This window comes from Hemitrygon akajei, chromosome 19, assembly GCF_048418815.1.
Source record: "Hemitrygon akajei chromosome 19, sHemAka1.3, whole genome shotgun sequence".
In the NCBI taxonomy this organism is placed as follows: domain Eukaryota; kingdom Metazoa; phylum Chordata; class Chondrichthyes; order Myliobatiformes; family Dasyatidae; genus Hemitrygon; species Hemitrygon akajei.
The window spans coordinates 6,615,931-6,634,830 of record NC_133142.1 but is presented as its reverse complement, the minus strand read 5'-3'; the positions used below and the strand labels follow the sequence as shown (position 1 = coordinate 6,634,830).

Sequence of the window (18,900 nt, the reverse complement as noted above, 5' to 3'; positions counted from 1 at the left end):
CATTTACATGCCCACCTTTTATCTTGTGCACCCCCACATATTCATTTGCATGTAGATACAAAGCAACGAGGTCAAGAAATTGCAATGTTGGCATTCATGTGTTTAGGACTGGAACGTAACATCAAGTATGTGCTGCCCAGCTTTACAACAATTATAATTGTAACAATACAACTAAAAACTTCACACCATTTTATAAGCTTCTTCCCCCAGGCAGTTAATCTGATCAACTATTCCAGTCAGCCACCACCACCACTCTCTAACTATTACCTCAGTCACTGCTCTGTAAACACTTGAAACCACTGTTTACAATGCTGTTTACATGACGGCATTTATATATTTATGCACATTTTATTCCATATCTATGCTTTAATCACTAAGTTTATTTTATACATAATTCCTAATTCTTTAGAACTGTTAAATGTTGTATTTTTGTTGCATATCACACCCTGACCAACACACCACAGCAAATTCCTAATGCATGTAAAAGTATATGACAAATAATGTTGATCCTTGATAAGGTGTTTGTCAAACCACATTTGGAACATTATGAGCAAACTAGGGCCTTGTATATAAAGAATCATGTGGCAGTATAGTGGTTAGCACTACGCTTTCCAATAAGCTTTAGGCACTTTGGCCTTCATAAATCAATGTACTGAGTACAGAGGGTGGGGTGTTATGTTGAAGTTGTACAAGACATTGGCGAGGCCTAATTTGGAGTACTGTGTGCAGTTTTGGTCACCTTTCTGCAGGAAAGATGTAAATAAGGTTGAAAGAGTGCAGAGAAAATTCACAAGGACGTTGCCAGATCTGGAGGACCTGAGTTATAAGGAAAGATTGAATAGGAGGACTTCATTCTTTGGAACATAGAAGATTGAGAGGATATTCGATAGAGGTACATGAAATTATGAGGGGCAAAGAGAGGGTAAATGCAAGCAGGCTTTTTCAATGGAGGTTGGGTGGGACTACAACTACAGATCATGGGTTAAAGGGAAAAAGTTTAAGGGGAACATGAGAGGGAATTTGTTCACTCAGAGGGTTGTGGGTATGGAACGAGCTGCCAGCACAAATGGTGCGTGCAAACTCGATTTCAATATCTGAGATAAGTTTGGATGAGTACATGGATGGTAGAGGTCTGGAGGGTAATGTTTCTGGTGCTGGTCAACTGGAGAAGGCAGTCGAAATGGCTCAGCACAAACTAGATGGGTCGAAGGGCCTGTTTCTGCGCTGTCCTTCTGTATGACTCTATGACTCTAAACAGAGCCTGTTTATTGGAATTAGAATTAGTTTATTATTGTCACATGTGCCAAGATACAGTGAAAAGCTTGACTTGTATGCTGTTCACACAGACACAGTGTTCACTGCACAGTACATTGAGGTAGTACAAGCTAAAAGTGTAACAATACAGAATTAAGTGCAACAGGCACTGAAAAAGTGCAGTGTAGGTAGAGATATGGTGCAAGATCACAAGATAGTCAGGTCAACAGGCCCTCTTAATGTGCTAGGGGACCATTCAATAGTCTTATAATAGTGGGGTAGAAGCTGCCCTTGACCCTGGGGGGGGAAGTGCATTACTGTGGTAGCAGTGTCTAAAAGAGAGGGGTATAGATTTAAGTTGGCTGGTGGAGTGGAGATACGTCTCTACCAAAGGAGGTGTAAGGAATTCCTTCCCTCTGCTAGTCTGCAGGTCACCCCTGGGCAAGGTGCAGCCCCTGCTCAGTCCCCACTCCCCCCAGTCAGGATCACGTGAAGCCACGGGAGCAGGTGGCGGATGGTTGTACGAGCAGCCGGAGCATATCACAAATCCTGGTTATGTGACCGGGTAGACAATCTCTGAAGAATATTGATAATGGCTGGGGGTCACCCAGCTTGTAAAGACACTGCCCAGAAGAAGGCAATGGCACCTCTGCGAAAAGATTTGCCAAGAGCAATCATGGTCATGGAAAGACTGTGATCACCTGCATCAAACGACACATTATAACGAACAAATGATAGGTTTAAAGTGAGAGGCAGGAGAATTAAAGGCAGTCTGAGTGGTAACTCTCCCTCACAAAGACTCATTCATACTGTCACTTAACTATGTACATGTATACTGCCAAACGAGACTAAGTTTCTCTGGACCAGGGCGTAAAGCACAGTCGTACACATAACACATGATAACTTTGGAAAAAGAATTAAATCTGCAAATGAATTACGCATAGATAAACAAAGTAAAGAGCATAAATTAAATATTGTAAGGTACAGAACAAATCATCCTGTGACACTTCGAATACAATGTGGCAGGAAGTTCAGAAGCCTAATGGCCTGAGAGGAGAAGCTGTTTCCTATTCCAGACAGACATGCTTTATTGATCCCGAGGGAAATTGGGTTTCGTTACAGTTGCACCAACCAGGAATAGTGCAGACAATATAGCAATATAAAACCATAAATAATTGAACAATGATAGGTAAATTATGCCAAGTGGAAATAAGTCCAGGACCAGCCTATTGGCTCAGGGTGTCTGACACTCTGAGGGAGGAGTTGTAAAGTTTGATGGCCACAGGCAGGAATGACTTCCTATGACACTCAGTGTGGCATCTCGGTGGAATGAATCTCTGGCTGAATGTACTCCTGTGCCTAACCAGTACATTATGGAGTGGATGGGAGTCATTGTCCAAGATGGCATGCAACTTGGACAGCATCCTCTTTTCAGACACCACCGTCAGAGAGTCCAGTTCCACCCCCACAACATCACTGGCCTTACGAATGAGTTTGTTGATTCTGTTGGTGTCTGGTACCCTCAGCCTGCTGCCCCAGCACACAACAGCAAACATGATAGCACTGGCCACCACAGACTCGTAGAACATCCTCAGCATCGCCCAGCAGATGTTCTTGTTTTTATGCATTGGAGTCTCCTGCCCGATGGTAGAAAGTCAGAGGATGCTGGATGGATGGGTGGGATCCTTGAGAATACTGACGGCCCTTCGCAAGCAGCACTCCAGATAAATGTCCCCGATAGATGGTAGGGAGACCATCCCCAGCATCCTCTCTGGAATGAGCTGCCGGAGGAAGTGGTAGAGGCAGGAACAGTAACAACATTGAAAAGGCACCTGAACAGGTCACTGGATGAGCAGAACATCGAGTGATATGGAATTATTGTGTGCAAGTCAGATTGGTATAGATATGCATGGGGGTCAATAAAAGATATGGTGGGCCGAAGGGCTGGTTTCTCTGCTGAACAACTCGATGACCAACTGAGGAAGATGGTAGGTTTTACCACTAACACCTGCCTTGCTGCGTGCTGGCCCAAAGTTGGTGAATCCATGCTTGTCCCGAAATTTAGCCACCGTGCTCGTACACCAACCTCCCCCTCCCCCATCACGGGCTGGGTGTGCTGTTACGCCTCTCAAACCTCTCTCTGACGCGGTGGTTCAGGTGAAAACATTATTGACATTGACATATTGTGAGTGATGGCTCGATGCAACGGACGGAAATGAAGCCCCAATTGAACAACTGTAGGTTCACTGCCAGAGGTATATTTTTGGAAATAATTATCTGTGGTTCATCGCACCTATGTGATGTGCTGCTTCATATTCCTGTACGTTTCCTCTGTGTGTCTCCTCCTCGCTTTCCTGTCAGAGTAACATCCCACACTCTGCCCCATCTCTCATCCATTCCCGTCCCTCTGCACCTCACGCCTCTTACAAGGCGCAGTCACCCCCATTCTCAGAATCTCTCACGCAGCATTGTCAACTCCAGATCAGGCTCACTTCTAACAAGACATCGCACCCCTGAATGCCTAACACTATCATAGACACGAGGGATTCTGCAGATGCTGGAAATCGAGAGCTGCGCACACCAAATGCTGGAGAGACTCAGCAGGCCAGCCTCTATGGAGAGGAATAAACAATCAATGTTTCGGGCCGAAACCCTTCATCAGGACTGGAAAGAAAGGGAAGAGAAGTCAGAATAAGAAGGTGGGGTCGGTGGGAAGGAGTACGAGCTGAAGGGTGGCCAGGTGAGGGGGGAGGCAGGGAGAGGGAATGGAGTAAGAAGCTGTGATGTGATAGGTGGAAGAGGGTTAGGGTAAAGCGTAAAGTGAAGAACCACTGCTTTATATAGGAAAAATTTTCGTAAAAGCGAAAATCCTCTTTGTAATGCGAAAGCAGGTTACTAAAGTAGGTCTTTTGTAAAAGTGAAGTGGCGTAAAGCGAACATTCGTAAAGTGAGGGACACCTCTCCAACTGTGGTCTAACCAGTGTTTTATAGAGCTGTAAAATTACCTCGTGGCTCTTGAACTCAACTACCAGATAGGTTTTATAAACTCTGTGTCAACTCCTTCACAATGAGAACGAGATTTATTATCACTCCCTACTTGTACATAGTTCTTTCCTTTTGCTTGCTTTTTCTTTCCACTCTTTTCTATAAGTGTATACCCCAGATAAATACTTTGTGGAGATTTTGTGATATATATGATTATATGATATATATGTAGAATGTCTGAAATACATCTTATGGAAATGTTTGTTTGATGAACTTCAATAAAAAAAATAAATTACAGAGATTTATTATCACTGCATACAGGATGTCATGCAGTTTATCGTTTTGCGTCAGTAGTGGAGTGCGAGAGAAAAGAAGCAATGTTGCAATAAGAAATGCAAAATATAAATAAGAAGTGCCAAATAGTAATTCATAAACACAAAAGATTCTGCAGATGCTGAAAGTCCAGAGAAACACACACAAAATTCTGGATGAACTCAGCAAGTCAGGCAGCACCTATAGAGGGGAATCAGTCAACATTTTAGGCTGAGAACCTTCATCAGGACTGGAAAGGAAGGGGACAGACGAAAGAAACCTCACTATTCCTCTTTGATGCTATGTATTTATTTATTTATCTATCTACAGTAACTGTGCTGAAGTCTTACGCACATACACAGTCAATGTTTCTGGCCGAGACCCTTCATCAGGACTGGAAAGGAAGAAGGATGAAGTCAGATTAACAAGGCGGGGAGAGGACAGGTGAGAGGTGAGACCAGGTGGTTTACTGGTGGCTACGCATTTTAATTCTACCTCCCATTCCCAATCTGGCATATCAGTCCACAGCCTCTTCCACAGTCATGATGCAACCACTGTCAGGTTGGAGGAGCAAGATCTGAACATCGATTTATCCATCTCCCCCTTTCCCCTTTTCACATTCCTTATTCTGAATCCTCTTCTACCTCTTCTCTTCTCACCTGCCCGTCACCTCGTTCTGGTGCCTCTTCTCCTTCCCTTTATTCCACTATCGCCTTCTGCCTGATTCCATCTTCTTTCAGTCCTTTACCTCTTCCATGTATCACCCTCCCAGTTTCTCAGCTCATCCCAACTACCTTCTCCCTCACAGTTTCCCCTGTCACCAGCCACCTAGCATTCCTCCCCATCACCCCATCTTCTCATTCTGGCTTCTCCCCCCCTTTCTTTTCAGTCCTATTTCTTCTCTTCCATTGATAGAATCAGAATCAGGTTTATTATCACCGGCATATGTCGTGAAATTTGTTAACTTTGCGGCAGCGGTACAATATATGTGTAATGTATTATGTGAGTATTCGTAGGTCAGAGTGCGTATGACGTCAGAACGCGGGGTTTTGTAAAATGGAAGTCTGGTGAATAAATGTGTGTGTTTAATACTGTGGTGTCCGAGTCACATTAACGCTACAATATGATCAATATAGAAAAAACTGAATTACAGTGTATATATACATATATATATATGTATATTAAATAGTTAAATTAATAATTTAATTAATAACTATTAATAAATTAATAGTTAAATTAAAGTAAGTAGTGCAAAAATAGAAATAAATAAAAAAAATAGTGCGGTAGTGCTCATGGGTTCAATGTCCATTCAGAAATCTGATGGCAGAGGGGAAGAAGCTGTTCCTGAATCGCTGAGTGTGTGTCTTCAGGCTCCTGTACGTCCTCCCTGGTGGTAGCAATGAGAACAGGGCATGTCCTGGGTGATGGAAGTCCTTAATAATAGATGCTGCCTTCCTGAGGCACCGCTCCTTCAAGATGGGTACTGCAGAGACTAGTATCCATGATGGAGCTGACTAATTTTACAGCTTTCTGCAACTTACTTCGATCTTGTGCAGTAGCCCCCCCCCACCCAACCCCCACGTACCAAAGAGTGAAGCTGCCTGACCTGCAGAGTTCCTCCAGCATTTTGTGTGTGTTGCAAAGTAGTCGTGGGTTCACCAGCAGATGTTGGATCAGAGGGTGAAGCCTGTGGTGGGTGAACAGGCAGGCATCACCTGCCTGCCTAGAATGGATACTTAGCAGAGGGGTTTTAAAAAAATCACTGAAAACTTGGGACATTTTCCATAGTGACTGAACTTTACAAGTAGTGAGTCACTGCTCTAGCAGCTCTAAGGAGCCAAGAATGAGAGGAGAAAGATAAAAATATAAATTAATCTCTCTGTACATGTATGCGGTCAGGAGCAACATTACTGAGGGGCTCCATTGTGTTCAATATTTGCACTGTCATATATTTTTATCTTTCTTCCCAAAGGCTGGATATTTTAATGAATGTTTTGAAGAGAAAATAGAGACTGGAGGGTCATGTGGATTTAATTGCAGCATCCTTGTTAATGCCTGACCTTTGGAAAACATCAGCTTCTCCCCAAGGAGAGGCCGCTTTAATGCAAGGGATTCGAAATCGAAAACAACACTTCCACACAGGGCAGCTGGCCTTGGCCAACACACACACACACACACACAAAATGCCGGAGGAGCTCAGCAAGTCAGACAGCATCAATGGAGGGGAATAAACAGTCGATGTTTCAGGTCGAGACCCTTCATCAGAACTGGAAAGGAAGAGAGAAGAAACCAAAATTAGAAAGCGGTGGGTGGGATAGTGGGAACTGGGAACCAGAAATAAAGGACAACTCATGGGGACAGGTGAAGGGTTTCACCTCCCTTTGTTTCATGGATTTGTTTTGGAAAGATTTTTGGCAAAGCTGTACTAGAACAGTGATTTGCAAGGTAAGTGCTTATGGTGTTGGAGATCCCAAAATGAGATGGATACAGAGCAAGATGTTAGATGCTGCAGGAACCCAGCATGTTAGGCACCATCTGAGGGAGGGAAATGGACAATTGTTTCAGGCTGAAGAGACTCAAGCTGAAATGCTGACTGTCCATTTCTCCTCCACAGGAGTTGCTTGATCTGCTGAGCATCGAGGTAGTCAATCCAGATTCCAACATCAGAGGGAGATGGAGAGGAGGAGGAGGAGAGAGGCAGGGGGAGAGGGGGAGAGAGGGGGAGAGAGAGAGAGAGAGAGAGAGACATGGAGGAAGAGGGAGAGAAGGAAAAGAGGGAAAAAGAGAGAAACAGAGGCAAATATGAAGAGAGAAAGAGAGAATGAGAGAGAATGTGGGAGTGTGCGCGAGAGAGAGTAGAGGGAGAGGAGAAAGGGGTAGAGGAAGAGAGGGAAAGAGAGAGAAAGACGTAGAAAGAGAGAGAAGCCACACGTATTGAAGCCAAATTCACAAATGATACAGCGGTGGGTAGGAACTCATACTGCGTAAAGCATACAAACAGTTTACAGAGATATTGATAGATTAAGTGAGTGGGCAAAATGTTGGCAAAAGGAGCACAATGTGAAAATACGATTACTTACTTGGGAAAAAGGGCTATTATTTCAATGGGGAAAGATGGCAGGAAGCTACAGGGATGTTGGGAGTCTTCCCACGTGAAACACAGAAAGCCAGTACGCAGGTAACAAAACCAACACGGTATGGGGTTGTGGAATACAGTGTTGGGAAATGTACGATAACGCATTTTGCTAAACGGAACAATAGTGTGAACTATTATCTAACTGGGACGAAGGTTCAAACATCAGACATGCAGACAGACTTGGGAGTCCTCGTGCAAGATTCCCAGGTTAATTTACTGATTGAGTCTGTAGTAAAGAAGGCAGTTAAGAAATAAATGTAGTAAAGAAATAAATGTTGGCCCTTATTTCAAGGGAAATAGAACATAAAAGCAAGGAGACAATGCTGAGGCTTTATAAGACACTAGTCAGGCCGCACTTGGAGTATTGTCAACAGTTTTGGGCTCCGTATTTCAGAAAGGTGTTGTTGTCATTGGAGTGAGTCCAGAGGAGGTTCATGAGGATGATTCCAGGAATGAAGGGGTTAACATATGAGGCGCATTTGGTAGCCTTGGGCCTGTATTCACTGGAATTTAGAAGAATGCGTGGGAATCTCATTGAAACCTATCCAATTTTGAAAGGACTAGATAGGGTGGATGTGGAGAGAATGTTTCCTATGGCGGGGGTATCCAGAACTGAGGGCACAGCTTCAAAATTGAGGGGTGACCTTTTAAAACAAAGATAAAGAGGAATTTTTTAGCCAGAGAATGGTGAATCTGTGGAATGCTCTGCCACAAACTGCAGTTCCCTCATCGGTCAGGGCATCAAAGGATATGGCGAGAAGGCAGGTGTATGGGGTTGAGTGGGATCCAGGATCAGCCATGATGGAATGGCAGAGCAGACTCAATGGGCCGAATGGCCTAATTCTGCTTCTATGTCTTATGGAATGAGGTCTATGAGGTAAGTTGTTTTGCACGGAGATTGTCTGGTATCAGGAAGTATTGCCAGAAGAGATAGTCACATCAGAAACAATTATTACACTCAGTAGCCACTTTATCAGTTACACCTGTTACTTGCTCATTCATGCAAATATCTAATCAGCCAATCACGTGTCAGCAACTCAGTGCATAAAAGCATGCAGACATGGTCAAGAGGTTCAGTTGTTGTTCAAATCAAATATAAGAATGGGGAAGAAATGTGATCCAAGAGACTTTGACTGTGGAATGATTCTTGGTGCCAGATGGGGTGGTTTGTGTATCTCAGAAACTGTGATTTTCACACACAAAGTTCAAAGTAAATTTATCATCAGAGTACATATGTCACCATATAGCAGCGGTCCCCAACCACCGAGCCACAAAGCATGTGCTACTGGGCTGCGAGGAAATAATATGATTTGGCGATATGAAACGATATGAGTCAGCTGCACCTTTCCTCATTCCCTGTCACGCCCGCTGTTGAACTTGAACGCACGCAAGGTCATCCGTCGCTTAAACGCAGTGATACCCTCGCGCCAGGGATTACTGGTTGGCCTCGGGTAACCGGCCGGCAAGAAGTGCCGTTGCGCGGCCTGGAGCGCGAACAGATGGGCGCCACCTCTGAACCTGTTTAGCACACCAAATGTTCATGGGGAACCCGGTGCTAAAATATTCGCAGATGACCTGATTTGGGCTCAGGGTTTTGTAAGTAGAAGAGCAGCTACCTCACTGCGATCTACTGAAAGTCATCCCTCGAGCCAAACTTTTGTCGGCCGATAGATCCTATCCAACTACGGGGGGGGGGGGCGGGGGGCGGCGGGCGCACTGTCACACTCCTCCTCGCTCTCCGGACTGCAACCGCCGCGGCCCCAGCACGGGGACCTCCGGCCCTTACTTTGTCCTCTCACCCCACCCACGACCAGCCGTACCTGGCCAAGGCGTCTGGCGGTGGTAGGCTATCGAATGAGGCAATGAAGCCCTCAAAACTGCTTCGGCACCTTGAGTCCAAGCACCCTGCATTTAAAGACAAACCCGCTGAGTTTTGAGCGAAAGAAACGTGAGCAAGCGGGACAGAAGCAAGTGCTGAGAGCCACGAAAACTAAATTCCGGAATAGACTGACATAAGGAACCTACTTCGAGTATCGCTGTCTCCCATCACCCCTCGATGGGACCGTCTTGTCGCAGGGAAACAAGCCCAGGGCTCCCACTGATTCAGCGATATTGGTGTGTTGCAATAATTTTATATGTTCATGCAAAGAAAATATGCGTTGTGTGTTTAACATCCAAACGTTACTTAAAATGTTATGATGCTATTGACTTATAAGAGACTTATAACTGACATCACTATATTCATGCGAGACAAATATGCGCTGTGTGTTTAATATTAAACTCGTTAGATAAACCCTTTTAGAAATGAAATTGAGTGTAGTAGCCACTTATAAATGACTTATTGTTGACTTATCACCTATATTCCGGTCATGATTAACACCACCACCCCCCCCCACCCCGTCGGCCGGTCCGCAAGAATATTGTCAATATTAAACCGGTTCGCGGTGCAAAAAAGGTTGGTGACCCCTGCCATATATAACCCAGAGATTCATTTTCTTGCAGGCATTCACAGTAAATACAAGAAACATCAGAGAATCAGTGAAAGATTGCACCCAACAGGGCAGGCAAACCAATGTACAAAAGGCAACGAACTGCAAATTCAAAAATGAAAAAAGAAATAGTAATAATAAATACATAAGCAATAGATATCAAGATGAAGAGAATGGTGTGAAAAACAAAAACATCCAGTGAGTGGCAGATCTGTGAGTGAAAATGCCAGAGTGGGGAATAGAAGAGGGAAGGGAGGAGGGGGAAAATTTTACTGGACGGAGAAATCAATGTCCGTGCCATCAGGTTAGAGGCTACCTAAATGGAATATGAGGTGTTGTCCATCCAAAGAGATTAAACATCGTACCAAACCGCCAAGATCAATCTGTTACAGACAAGTACCATGGGACTCTTAGATAGGTGCATGAATGAAAGAAAAATGGAGGGCTGTGTAGGAGGAAAGGGTTAGATTGATCTTGGGGTATGTTAAAAGGTCAGCATAACATTGTGGGCTGAAGGGCCTGTACAGTGCTGTACTATATTCTATGTCCTACAGGGTGCGTGCCTCAAGATGTCATCTACCATCAAGGATTTCAACCATCTGGGTCACACGCTCTTCTCTCTTCTACTGTTGGGTAGGAGGCACAGATTTTCAGAATAGCTACTTCCCTTCAACCATCCGGTTCTTGAACTTATGCCTTAGGCTCTTACCAATAACAGAGGGGTCTGCGGACCCCAGGTTGGGAACACCTGGCCTAGATCCTATTCTTCCGCTCTTGCTCATATAAGAGCCTCTTAAACATACACGCTGTGTCCGTTTTATTAGTTACAGGAGTGGAACCCGGTTCTTGAACACAACCTGAACCTAACTTCAGCAATGCAAAACTACAGACCACTTCCTGAGCTACCATGGATTTGTCTCCAATTATGTCTTTGATTTTGCACTAAGTATTGCTCCAGGACATAAAAAAAAGGTTGGGAACCCCTGCACAGAAGTCCTCCTTTTGCACAGTATTTTTGTGTATGACTTTTATGTCATTTATATTCTGTGTGTTGTCTGTACCCGTGTGCCTGTGATGCTGCTGCTAAATTTTCCATTGCACTGTACTCATGCACAAGGCAATAACTTAGCTTAACGACCCACAGACCCTGCTTATAGCCCCATTTCTCCCCTGCCCTCCTGGTCGAGCCTCGGGGATACTGGCACCCCCCTCACCCCCAGTGGCTGCATTCCCCAGGGACAGCTATCGGATTGGTCCCAGGTTGGAACAGTGAGAAATTGGAAGGGTTGGGGGAGGTGGCAGAAAAATAATGGTCCAAAAAAAACAAGCCGTGACTTTCAGAGGTGAGAAGCATTAACACTGGTAATCCGTTCCCGTAAAGCAGGGGCTGTCTAAGAGATTTCGCTGAACTGCATTGTGTTCTTGGAGACAAGGCCATCTCTGAAGGATATGTATTGTCTACCAACACTGATAACCGCCCAGGTACACGGTATCGGCTGCTACCCCAGAGGAAATGATAGTCATTAACCCGGCATCGCCCTGTCTGATATATTTTGGTTTCTTCCAGGTGCACTGTGCAGCCGACACAGATCACTCCCACCTGAAAATCATTTGTAATCTAAACCGTCCCTTCATTTAGATCCAGCAGGTGGCCATCACTGCCCATGACCTGTATCCATTGCACATCCTCGAACGCCCCGGGAGTGATGGCTCAACTTGGAGAGACATTAACAAACGACCAAACTGGAGTCAGACACAGGCCCGGCGAGTTTGAAGATCTCCCCCGACTGAAAATAGTGATGCAAGCACAGGGAAGGCGTGCAGCGGCTATATTTCGTTAAGAGTTTGAGGAGATTTGGTATGTCACCGAAGACTCTTGCGAATTTCTCCGCGGATGTACCATGCAGAGCATTCTAACTGATTGCATCATCTGGTATGGAGGATAGTAAAAAACTGCAGAGGTTTGTAAATTCAGCCAGATCCTTCATGGGCACTGGCCTCCCCAGCAGTGGGGACGTCTTTAAAAGGCAAATCCTCAAAAAGACGGCATTAACAACCCCCATCAGCAGGCCCAGGTTAAATCAGGTGTTGCTGGACGGCATGGAAGGGCCTATTCTGCTCGCCATCTCAATCAATAAATCAATTATAAAAATGCTGATTGTGCCTCAAGTGAAAACCTTCTTAGCAACACACAAAGACAGCTGTTTTTTTTTTAATGTTTGCAAATTCTTTCTGCAGATTTTGTATGCAGTCATCGAAAACAAAAGCTAGCCCCGAGAATTGATTGGCCCCTGGAAGTTGCTTGCTTCTGACCTCAGAGAGACATTTCTCGAAACACTTCACCCTTCGAATGTAATGATGGCTTGCTCTTCAGTTTAAATGCCAGGCAATTAACCTTTGCAACACAGTTTTACAAAGAGAGGTAATCCATTTCCTGAATGAGGTACGGGTTCCAATCCTGTTTAACGTTAACGCAACTGTCCCCGAGAAACGGTAACACCTCTGTATACATCTTGCAGAGAGCCGTGGACAGAGCTCAGCACATCACGCAAACCTAGCCTCCCCTCCACGGAATCCGTCCATGCCTCTCACTGCCTCGGTAAAACGGTCAGCATAATCAAAGGCCCCACCCACCCTGAACAGTCTTTCCATATAACTGGCTGCTCATCCCTGAATCCCATCATGAAGGACCCCACCCTCTGGGACATGCCCTCTTTGCGTTACCACCATCGGAGAGGAGGTGCAGCAGCCTGAAGACCCTCGCTCAGTAATTCAGGAACAGCGCCTTCACTTTGCCGTCGGGTTCCTGAACGGTCCACAAACCCGTAACGCGACCTCATTAGTCCTTCTTCTTGCACTAAACGTGATTAAAAAATCTGCTTCTGATTTTGAAATCAGTGCCCTCTCGAAAGCCCCCATCGTGAGAGGTGGAAACAGGTAAGACAGCCAGCAGGGCTCTGGGGAAGCTGTACCAGGCCAATCCCCTGTATGGTGGATACAGTGGATTACAGAAACATTGATGATCTCCAACCATACCATTGACTTTGGAGAATGGAGACAGGAGATCATCAGTGGCCCATGTTCCACTAGGAGCTAAGGGCCCAAGAAGAAGAAGACCCTCTCAAAAGCCTTCACATCTTTTGTCAAGCACAAACACAAGTGATCTCTGTTGCTTTCTGATTCTTCGACTATGTGCTCACCCAGACTCACTACTACTGCCACATGTCCATCCTGGGAACTTGTCTCCACTGCCATCTTGTGCTACATGGCTTCCAGTTCCAATTCCAGGTCTTCCTCGTTGGGCCCAGTGAGGATTCCAGATACTTGACTGCTTCTACCGCCTCTTCTCCCTCTATTTGTTCTCCTCCTTCCCTTTCTTCTATGGTCTACTGTTCTCTGCTTCAGCCCTTTACCTCTTCCACATATCACACCTCCCAGCTTCCCACATTATCCCCTTCCCCAACCCACCCACCTTCTCCCTCACCTGATCTCCCCTATTCCTGCTGACTTGTCCTTTTTCCCCTCAATCCACCTCTCTTCCCTGCCAGCCCTAATGAAGGGGCTCAGCCTGAAACATCAACTCTTAATTCCTCTCCATAGATGCTGAGGAACACACTGAGCTGCAACAAATGTTCCTCCAATATTTTGTGTATGTTGCTGAAGATTTCCAGTACATGCAGAATCCCTGGTGTTTAACCATAAGATACAGGAGCAGAAGTAGGCCATTCAGCCCATCGAGTCTGCTCCGCCGTTCAATCATGGGCTGATCCAATTCTTCCAGTCATCCCCATTCCCGCCTTCTCCCCATACCCCTTGATGCCCTGGCTAATCAAGAACCTATCTATCTCTGCCTTAAATACACCCGATGATTTCTCCTCCACAGTCACTCGTGGCAACAAATACCACAGATTTACCACCCTCTGACTAAAATAATTTCTCCACATCTCTGTTCTAAAAGGACGTCCTTCAATCCTGAAGTTGTGCCCTCTTATCCTAGAATCCCCTACCATGAGAAGTAACTTTGCCATATCTAATCTGTTCAGGCCTTTTAACATTCGGAATGTTTCTATGAGATTCTCCCTCATTCTCCTGAACTCCAGGGAATACAGTCCAAGAGTTGCCAGACGTTAATCATACAGTAACCCTTTCATTCCTGGAATCATTCTCGTGAACCTTCTCTGAACCCTCTCCAATGTCAGTATATCCTTTCTAAAATAAGGAACCCAAAACTGCACACAATACTCCAAGTGTGGTCTCATGAGTGCCTTATAGAGCCCCAACATCACATCCCTGCTCTTATATTCTATACATCTAGAAATGAATGCCAACATTGCGTTCGCCTTCTTCACCACTGACTCAACCTCGAGGTTAACCTTTAGGGTATCTTGCATTAGAACTCCCAAGTCCCTTTGCATCTCTGCATTTTGAATTCTCTCCCCATCTAAATAACAGTCTGCCCGTTTATTTCTTCCATCAAAGTGCATGATCATACACTTTCCAGCATTGTATTTCATTTGCCACTTCTTTGCCCATTCCCCTAAACTATCTAAGTCTCTCTGTAGGCTCTCTGTTTCCTCAACACTACCCGCTCCTCCACCTATCTTTGTATCATTGGCAAAATTAGCCATAAATCCATTAATACCATCGTCCAAATCATTGACATAGATGGAGACAATACTCCAGTTGTGTTTTATAAGGGTTCAACTAGTCCTGCTCTCAAGCTCTACATATCTTAAGCCAGGATCTCATGTGGTTCTGCATTTTTTACATATACTCCCAATTGAAGGAAGGTCAGCGAGCCCCTGGTGGGCAAACGAAATGCTTCAAAGATAACATCAACATCAGCCTGAAGAAATCCAATGTTAAGTCTAAAAACTGGGAAAACTTTGCACTCAACAGACACACCTGGAAGAAATCAGTTCGAGGGGGAACTGTGCTGCGAGAACGACCTCCGCTGTGCAGCAGAAAACAAGCAGCAGCTGTGAAAGGCAAGACTGAACGACCACAGTCATATCCACAGCCACCACTTACTCTCGTCCAAAACGGCACCAGGGGACCTACCAACAGACAACCTCTTAGGACTTGGGCGATCACATTAATACAGGCAGTCTCCGAGTTCCGTTCCTGAGTCCGTCTTTAAGTCGGATTTGTACGTAAGTCGGAGCACGGACATCCGGTATTATTTAGCGTCAGTTAGTCAAACGTTTGTCTTAGTATATAGTATATATTTTACCTTTCTAAGCATATAAAACACTGAAGAAACGTATGTATTCCAATAATTAAACCACTGCATTGCTTAGTAATAATTGTAGCTTTCATCGGGGCAGGGCCTTTCACATGCTCCATTATTCTCACTTTATCCTTTACCTGTATCCTTTAAAGTTGTTCCGATCGTTGACCGACTGTAGCCTAAAGCTTTTCTAATGACCGGTGGCGTTTCACCTCTTTCCAATCACTTTATTTTCAATTGCATCGTTTTCCGTCAACGGAACAGAAAACTGTGGATTTTACGTTCTATCGCTGAGCAGCAGTGAACCGTCTGATTGGCCTATCAGAGTTCTCTTTAGGAACTAGCTGACTTGATCAGCATTTCTGATCTGGCTATTGCTCACGATCGCACTTAATAAAAAAAATACAGCAGCAGCCACGAGCAGCAGATCTTGTGCTCCCCCGGGTCCTAAAGTCCACCCGCACTGAGACAAGTTAAATGGGACAAGTGCCTGGCGGGGGGGTCAGGGTGAATCTTGCTCAGAAATATTTAAGCCAAATACAAAGTTAAACACTCAACACAGTGTTAACAGCAACGACTTAAAATGGCGGACGGCATCGTGATCCGACTTTAAATGGTGGATGGCGTTCTCCTCCTTCCGTTCATAAGTACGAGTTGTCCGTAAGTCAGACGTTCGTAACTCGGGGACTATCTGTACTACATACACCCCCAATACCCTTATCCTTTAGCCAGAACCTCATGTGGTCCATGCCTTATTGTCCCTACAGTTCTCTGTTCTTGCTCCGCTTTTCAGATGGCATTTGCTACTGCGAGGCTCCTGGGGTGAAACTGAGAGCTTCGGGTTTGGAAACGGCGGGAGTGGACTTTACCTCTGACGTGTTCACTCGCCCTTCTTGGAAGGAGCAGTCGGCCGCGTTCTGGGTACAGATGTGTCGATACTTGCACCAGTGGCAGGGAAAAGAGCCGTCAACACAGGAGAGGCAACTGCAAGGGAGAGAAAGGGAGAGAGAGAAATCAGCGACAGGGAGACAATTCTCAGTCTACGCCCAAGAGAATTCACGGCACCCACTCCGGATCCAAATCTCTCTACATCTGCAAACCCAAAGGTATGGAATCTTCAATGCACAGGATGACAGAACCTGCAGCTTCAGACTGAGTCAGCACCTTCGTACCACAGCATCCAGGGCATCTTCCAGACACCAACTCACTGGGTATTTTTAAAGCGAAGGTTAGTAGGCATCAATGGTTACTGCGAGATGGCAGGAGATTGGGGTCGAGAGGGATAATACATCAGCCATGTGTCCGAATCGTGGAGCAGACTCGATGGACTGAATGGCTTCATTCTGCTCCTTTATCTTAAGATCTCAGGAAAATGACATCTATCACCATCCCATCCTCACCATCCAGGACAGGCTCCCTTCTCATTACTGTCATCAGAGAGAGGTACTGGAGCCCAAAGACCCAAAATCAATGATTCAAAAACAGCTTCTTCCCCTCCATCAGATTTCTGAATGGTCCATGGACCTCATTACTTCCTTTTAGTTTGTGCTATTTATTCAGACTAAATTTTCTACCTTTGCTCTGTACTGCTGCCACAAAACAATAAATTTCATGTCATATGTCAGTGATTTACTCTAATTTATTTTGCTTAACTCTGCCAGGCCAGAATTAACAGTCAAAACAGGGTCTTGACAACCTCATTCATCTGGCCAATAGGGATTTACAGTCCAAATAGGGTCCCGCCCATCTCATTCTCCTGACACTAGGTGCTGACAAATCTGATTCTGCCCATTTCGTTCTCCTGACCAATGGGAATTAACATTCCACACTGGGCTCATCCCACCTCATTCTGATGACCAATAGGAAGTAGGAATCCAAACAGGATCCTGCCCATCTTATTCTCCTGACCAACAGCAATTAACACTCCAAAAAGAGCCCCTCCAACCTCATTCAGCTGACCAATGGGAATGAAAAGTCTAAACAGGACCTCGCCCACCTCATTCACTTGACCAATTACAGACCAGGTACTTAATCAGAATCTCTTATGTTTATGAATTTGAGGAGCTGTGAGGAGAACATTTTTGGGGTGTGGAATATACAATCAGGGTTGGAAAAGTGGAGGAAGATTCAGCTGGATGAATATCTAACAGAGAAAAAAAATCTACAGGGTTACGGGGACAGGTGGGATGTGGGAACTGGCACCGGGCTAGTATTAACCTGATGAGATGAATGTCCTTCAAGAGTTGCAAAACAACCTCTCGACCCCATGCTCCTGCATTCTCTGGAAGGGCCTGTTCTGTGCTGTATCTCAAATAAATGAGAAGTATTGGGGCAGTCTAGGAGCAGAGAGCACAGCTTGTCACAACCTTTAGTGACTGGCAGTGTTTGTGGTGTTTTGCAATGCCTTGTGCTGAGGTATGTCAGATGGAGAACTCGTCAGCTCATTCCAGCCCACAGTTGGTAAGTGAGGGGCCATTTGCTGCCAGTTCTGCTCACACACTGGCAGACTGGAGAAACAGAAAGAGAGAGAGAGTGAAAGTGGGGGGGGGGGGGGTGGGAAGAGAAAGGAGAGAGGGAAGAGAGAAAAAGGAAAGAGAGAGAGAGAGAAATGAGCTCCCCAGCCAAATTCAGACTGACATCACGCACTTGGCAACTGTGTAAAAGCCCCATTAGCTAATTGGACTTATAACTTGAAGTGGAGACAGCCTGCCAAAACATCAATCCTTCTGATATTGCAGACTTACTGAGGAAAGGACTGCAGTCAACAATGCTGAACGAGACCCGTTTTGTCCCTCTGCATCCCAAACCCACTCAAGCTCCACAACTGAACTGGCACTGAGGTGCCAATGCCAACGGATTATGGAAAGGCCCAGATAGAGGATGTTTCCTCTGGGACAGCACGGCAGCGTAGTGGTTGGCACGACACTCTACAGTACCAGCAAATCGGGCTCAAATCCCGCCACTACCTGTAAAGAATTTGTACATTCTCCCTGTGACCATGTGGATTTCCTCTGGGTGCTCCGATTTCCTCTCTCATACCAGTTAGTAGGTTAATTAATCTCCCGTGGTTCAGCTTGGATTAAATCGGGAGAATTGCTGGCAGTGTGGCCTAAAGTGGGGGAGTCAGGCCCAGAGGACACAGCCTCAGAACAGAAGGACGTCCCCTTAGAACAGAGATGAGCAGGAATTTCTCCAGCCAGAGAGTGGCGAATCTGTGGAATTCATTGCCAAGTCATTGGGTATATTTAAGGAGGAGGTTGATAGTCAGGGCATCAAAAGTTACGGGGAGAAGAAAGGAGAATGTGTTGAGAGGATAAACAGGGCAGCCATAATAGAATAGTGGAGCAGATTCAAAGGGCCAAATGGCCTAATTCTGCTCCTATGTCTTATGGTCTACTTGGGTGGGAGAGTTCAGATGGGAGGGAATTAGGATAAAGGGAGAATTAAGGCAGGGGTAAATTGAGGGAGAGGAAAATTAAGACTTTGATAGACAT

The 18,900-nt window shown here is 45.3% G+C and overlaps 1 protein-coding gene across 5 annotated transcripts in view; it reads right to left on the bottom strand.

Annotated features, from left to right (window-relative positions):
• The window catches only part of LOC140741720 (plexin-A1-like), a 436,373-nt gene that overhangs the window by 173,989 nt on the left and 243,484 nt on the right, over positions 1-18,900 (bottom strand). For all 5 annotated transcript variants that reach the window (XM_073072023.1, XM_073072027.1, XM_073072026.1 and 2 more), the window contains one exon: positions 16,276-16,390. In XM_073072023.1, coding sequence (XP_072928124.1) covers positions 16,276-16,390 — 115 coding nt within the window. The remainder of the gene's footprint in view (positions 1-16,275; positions 16,391-18,900) is intronic.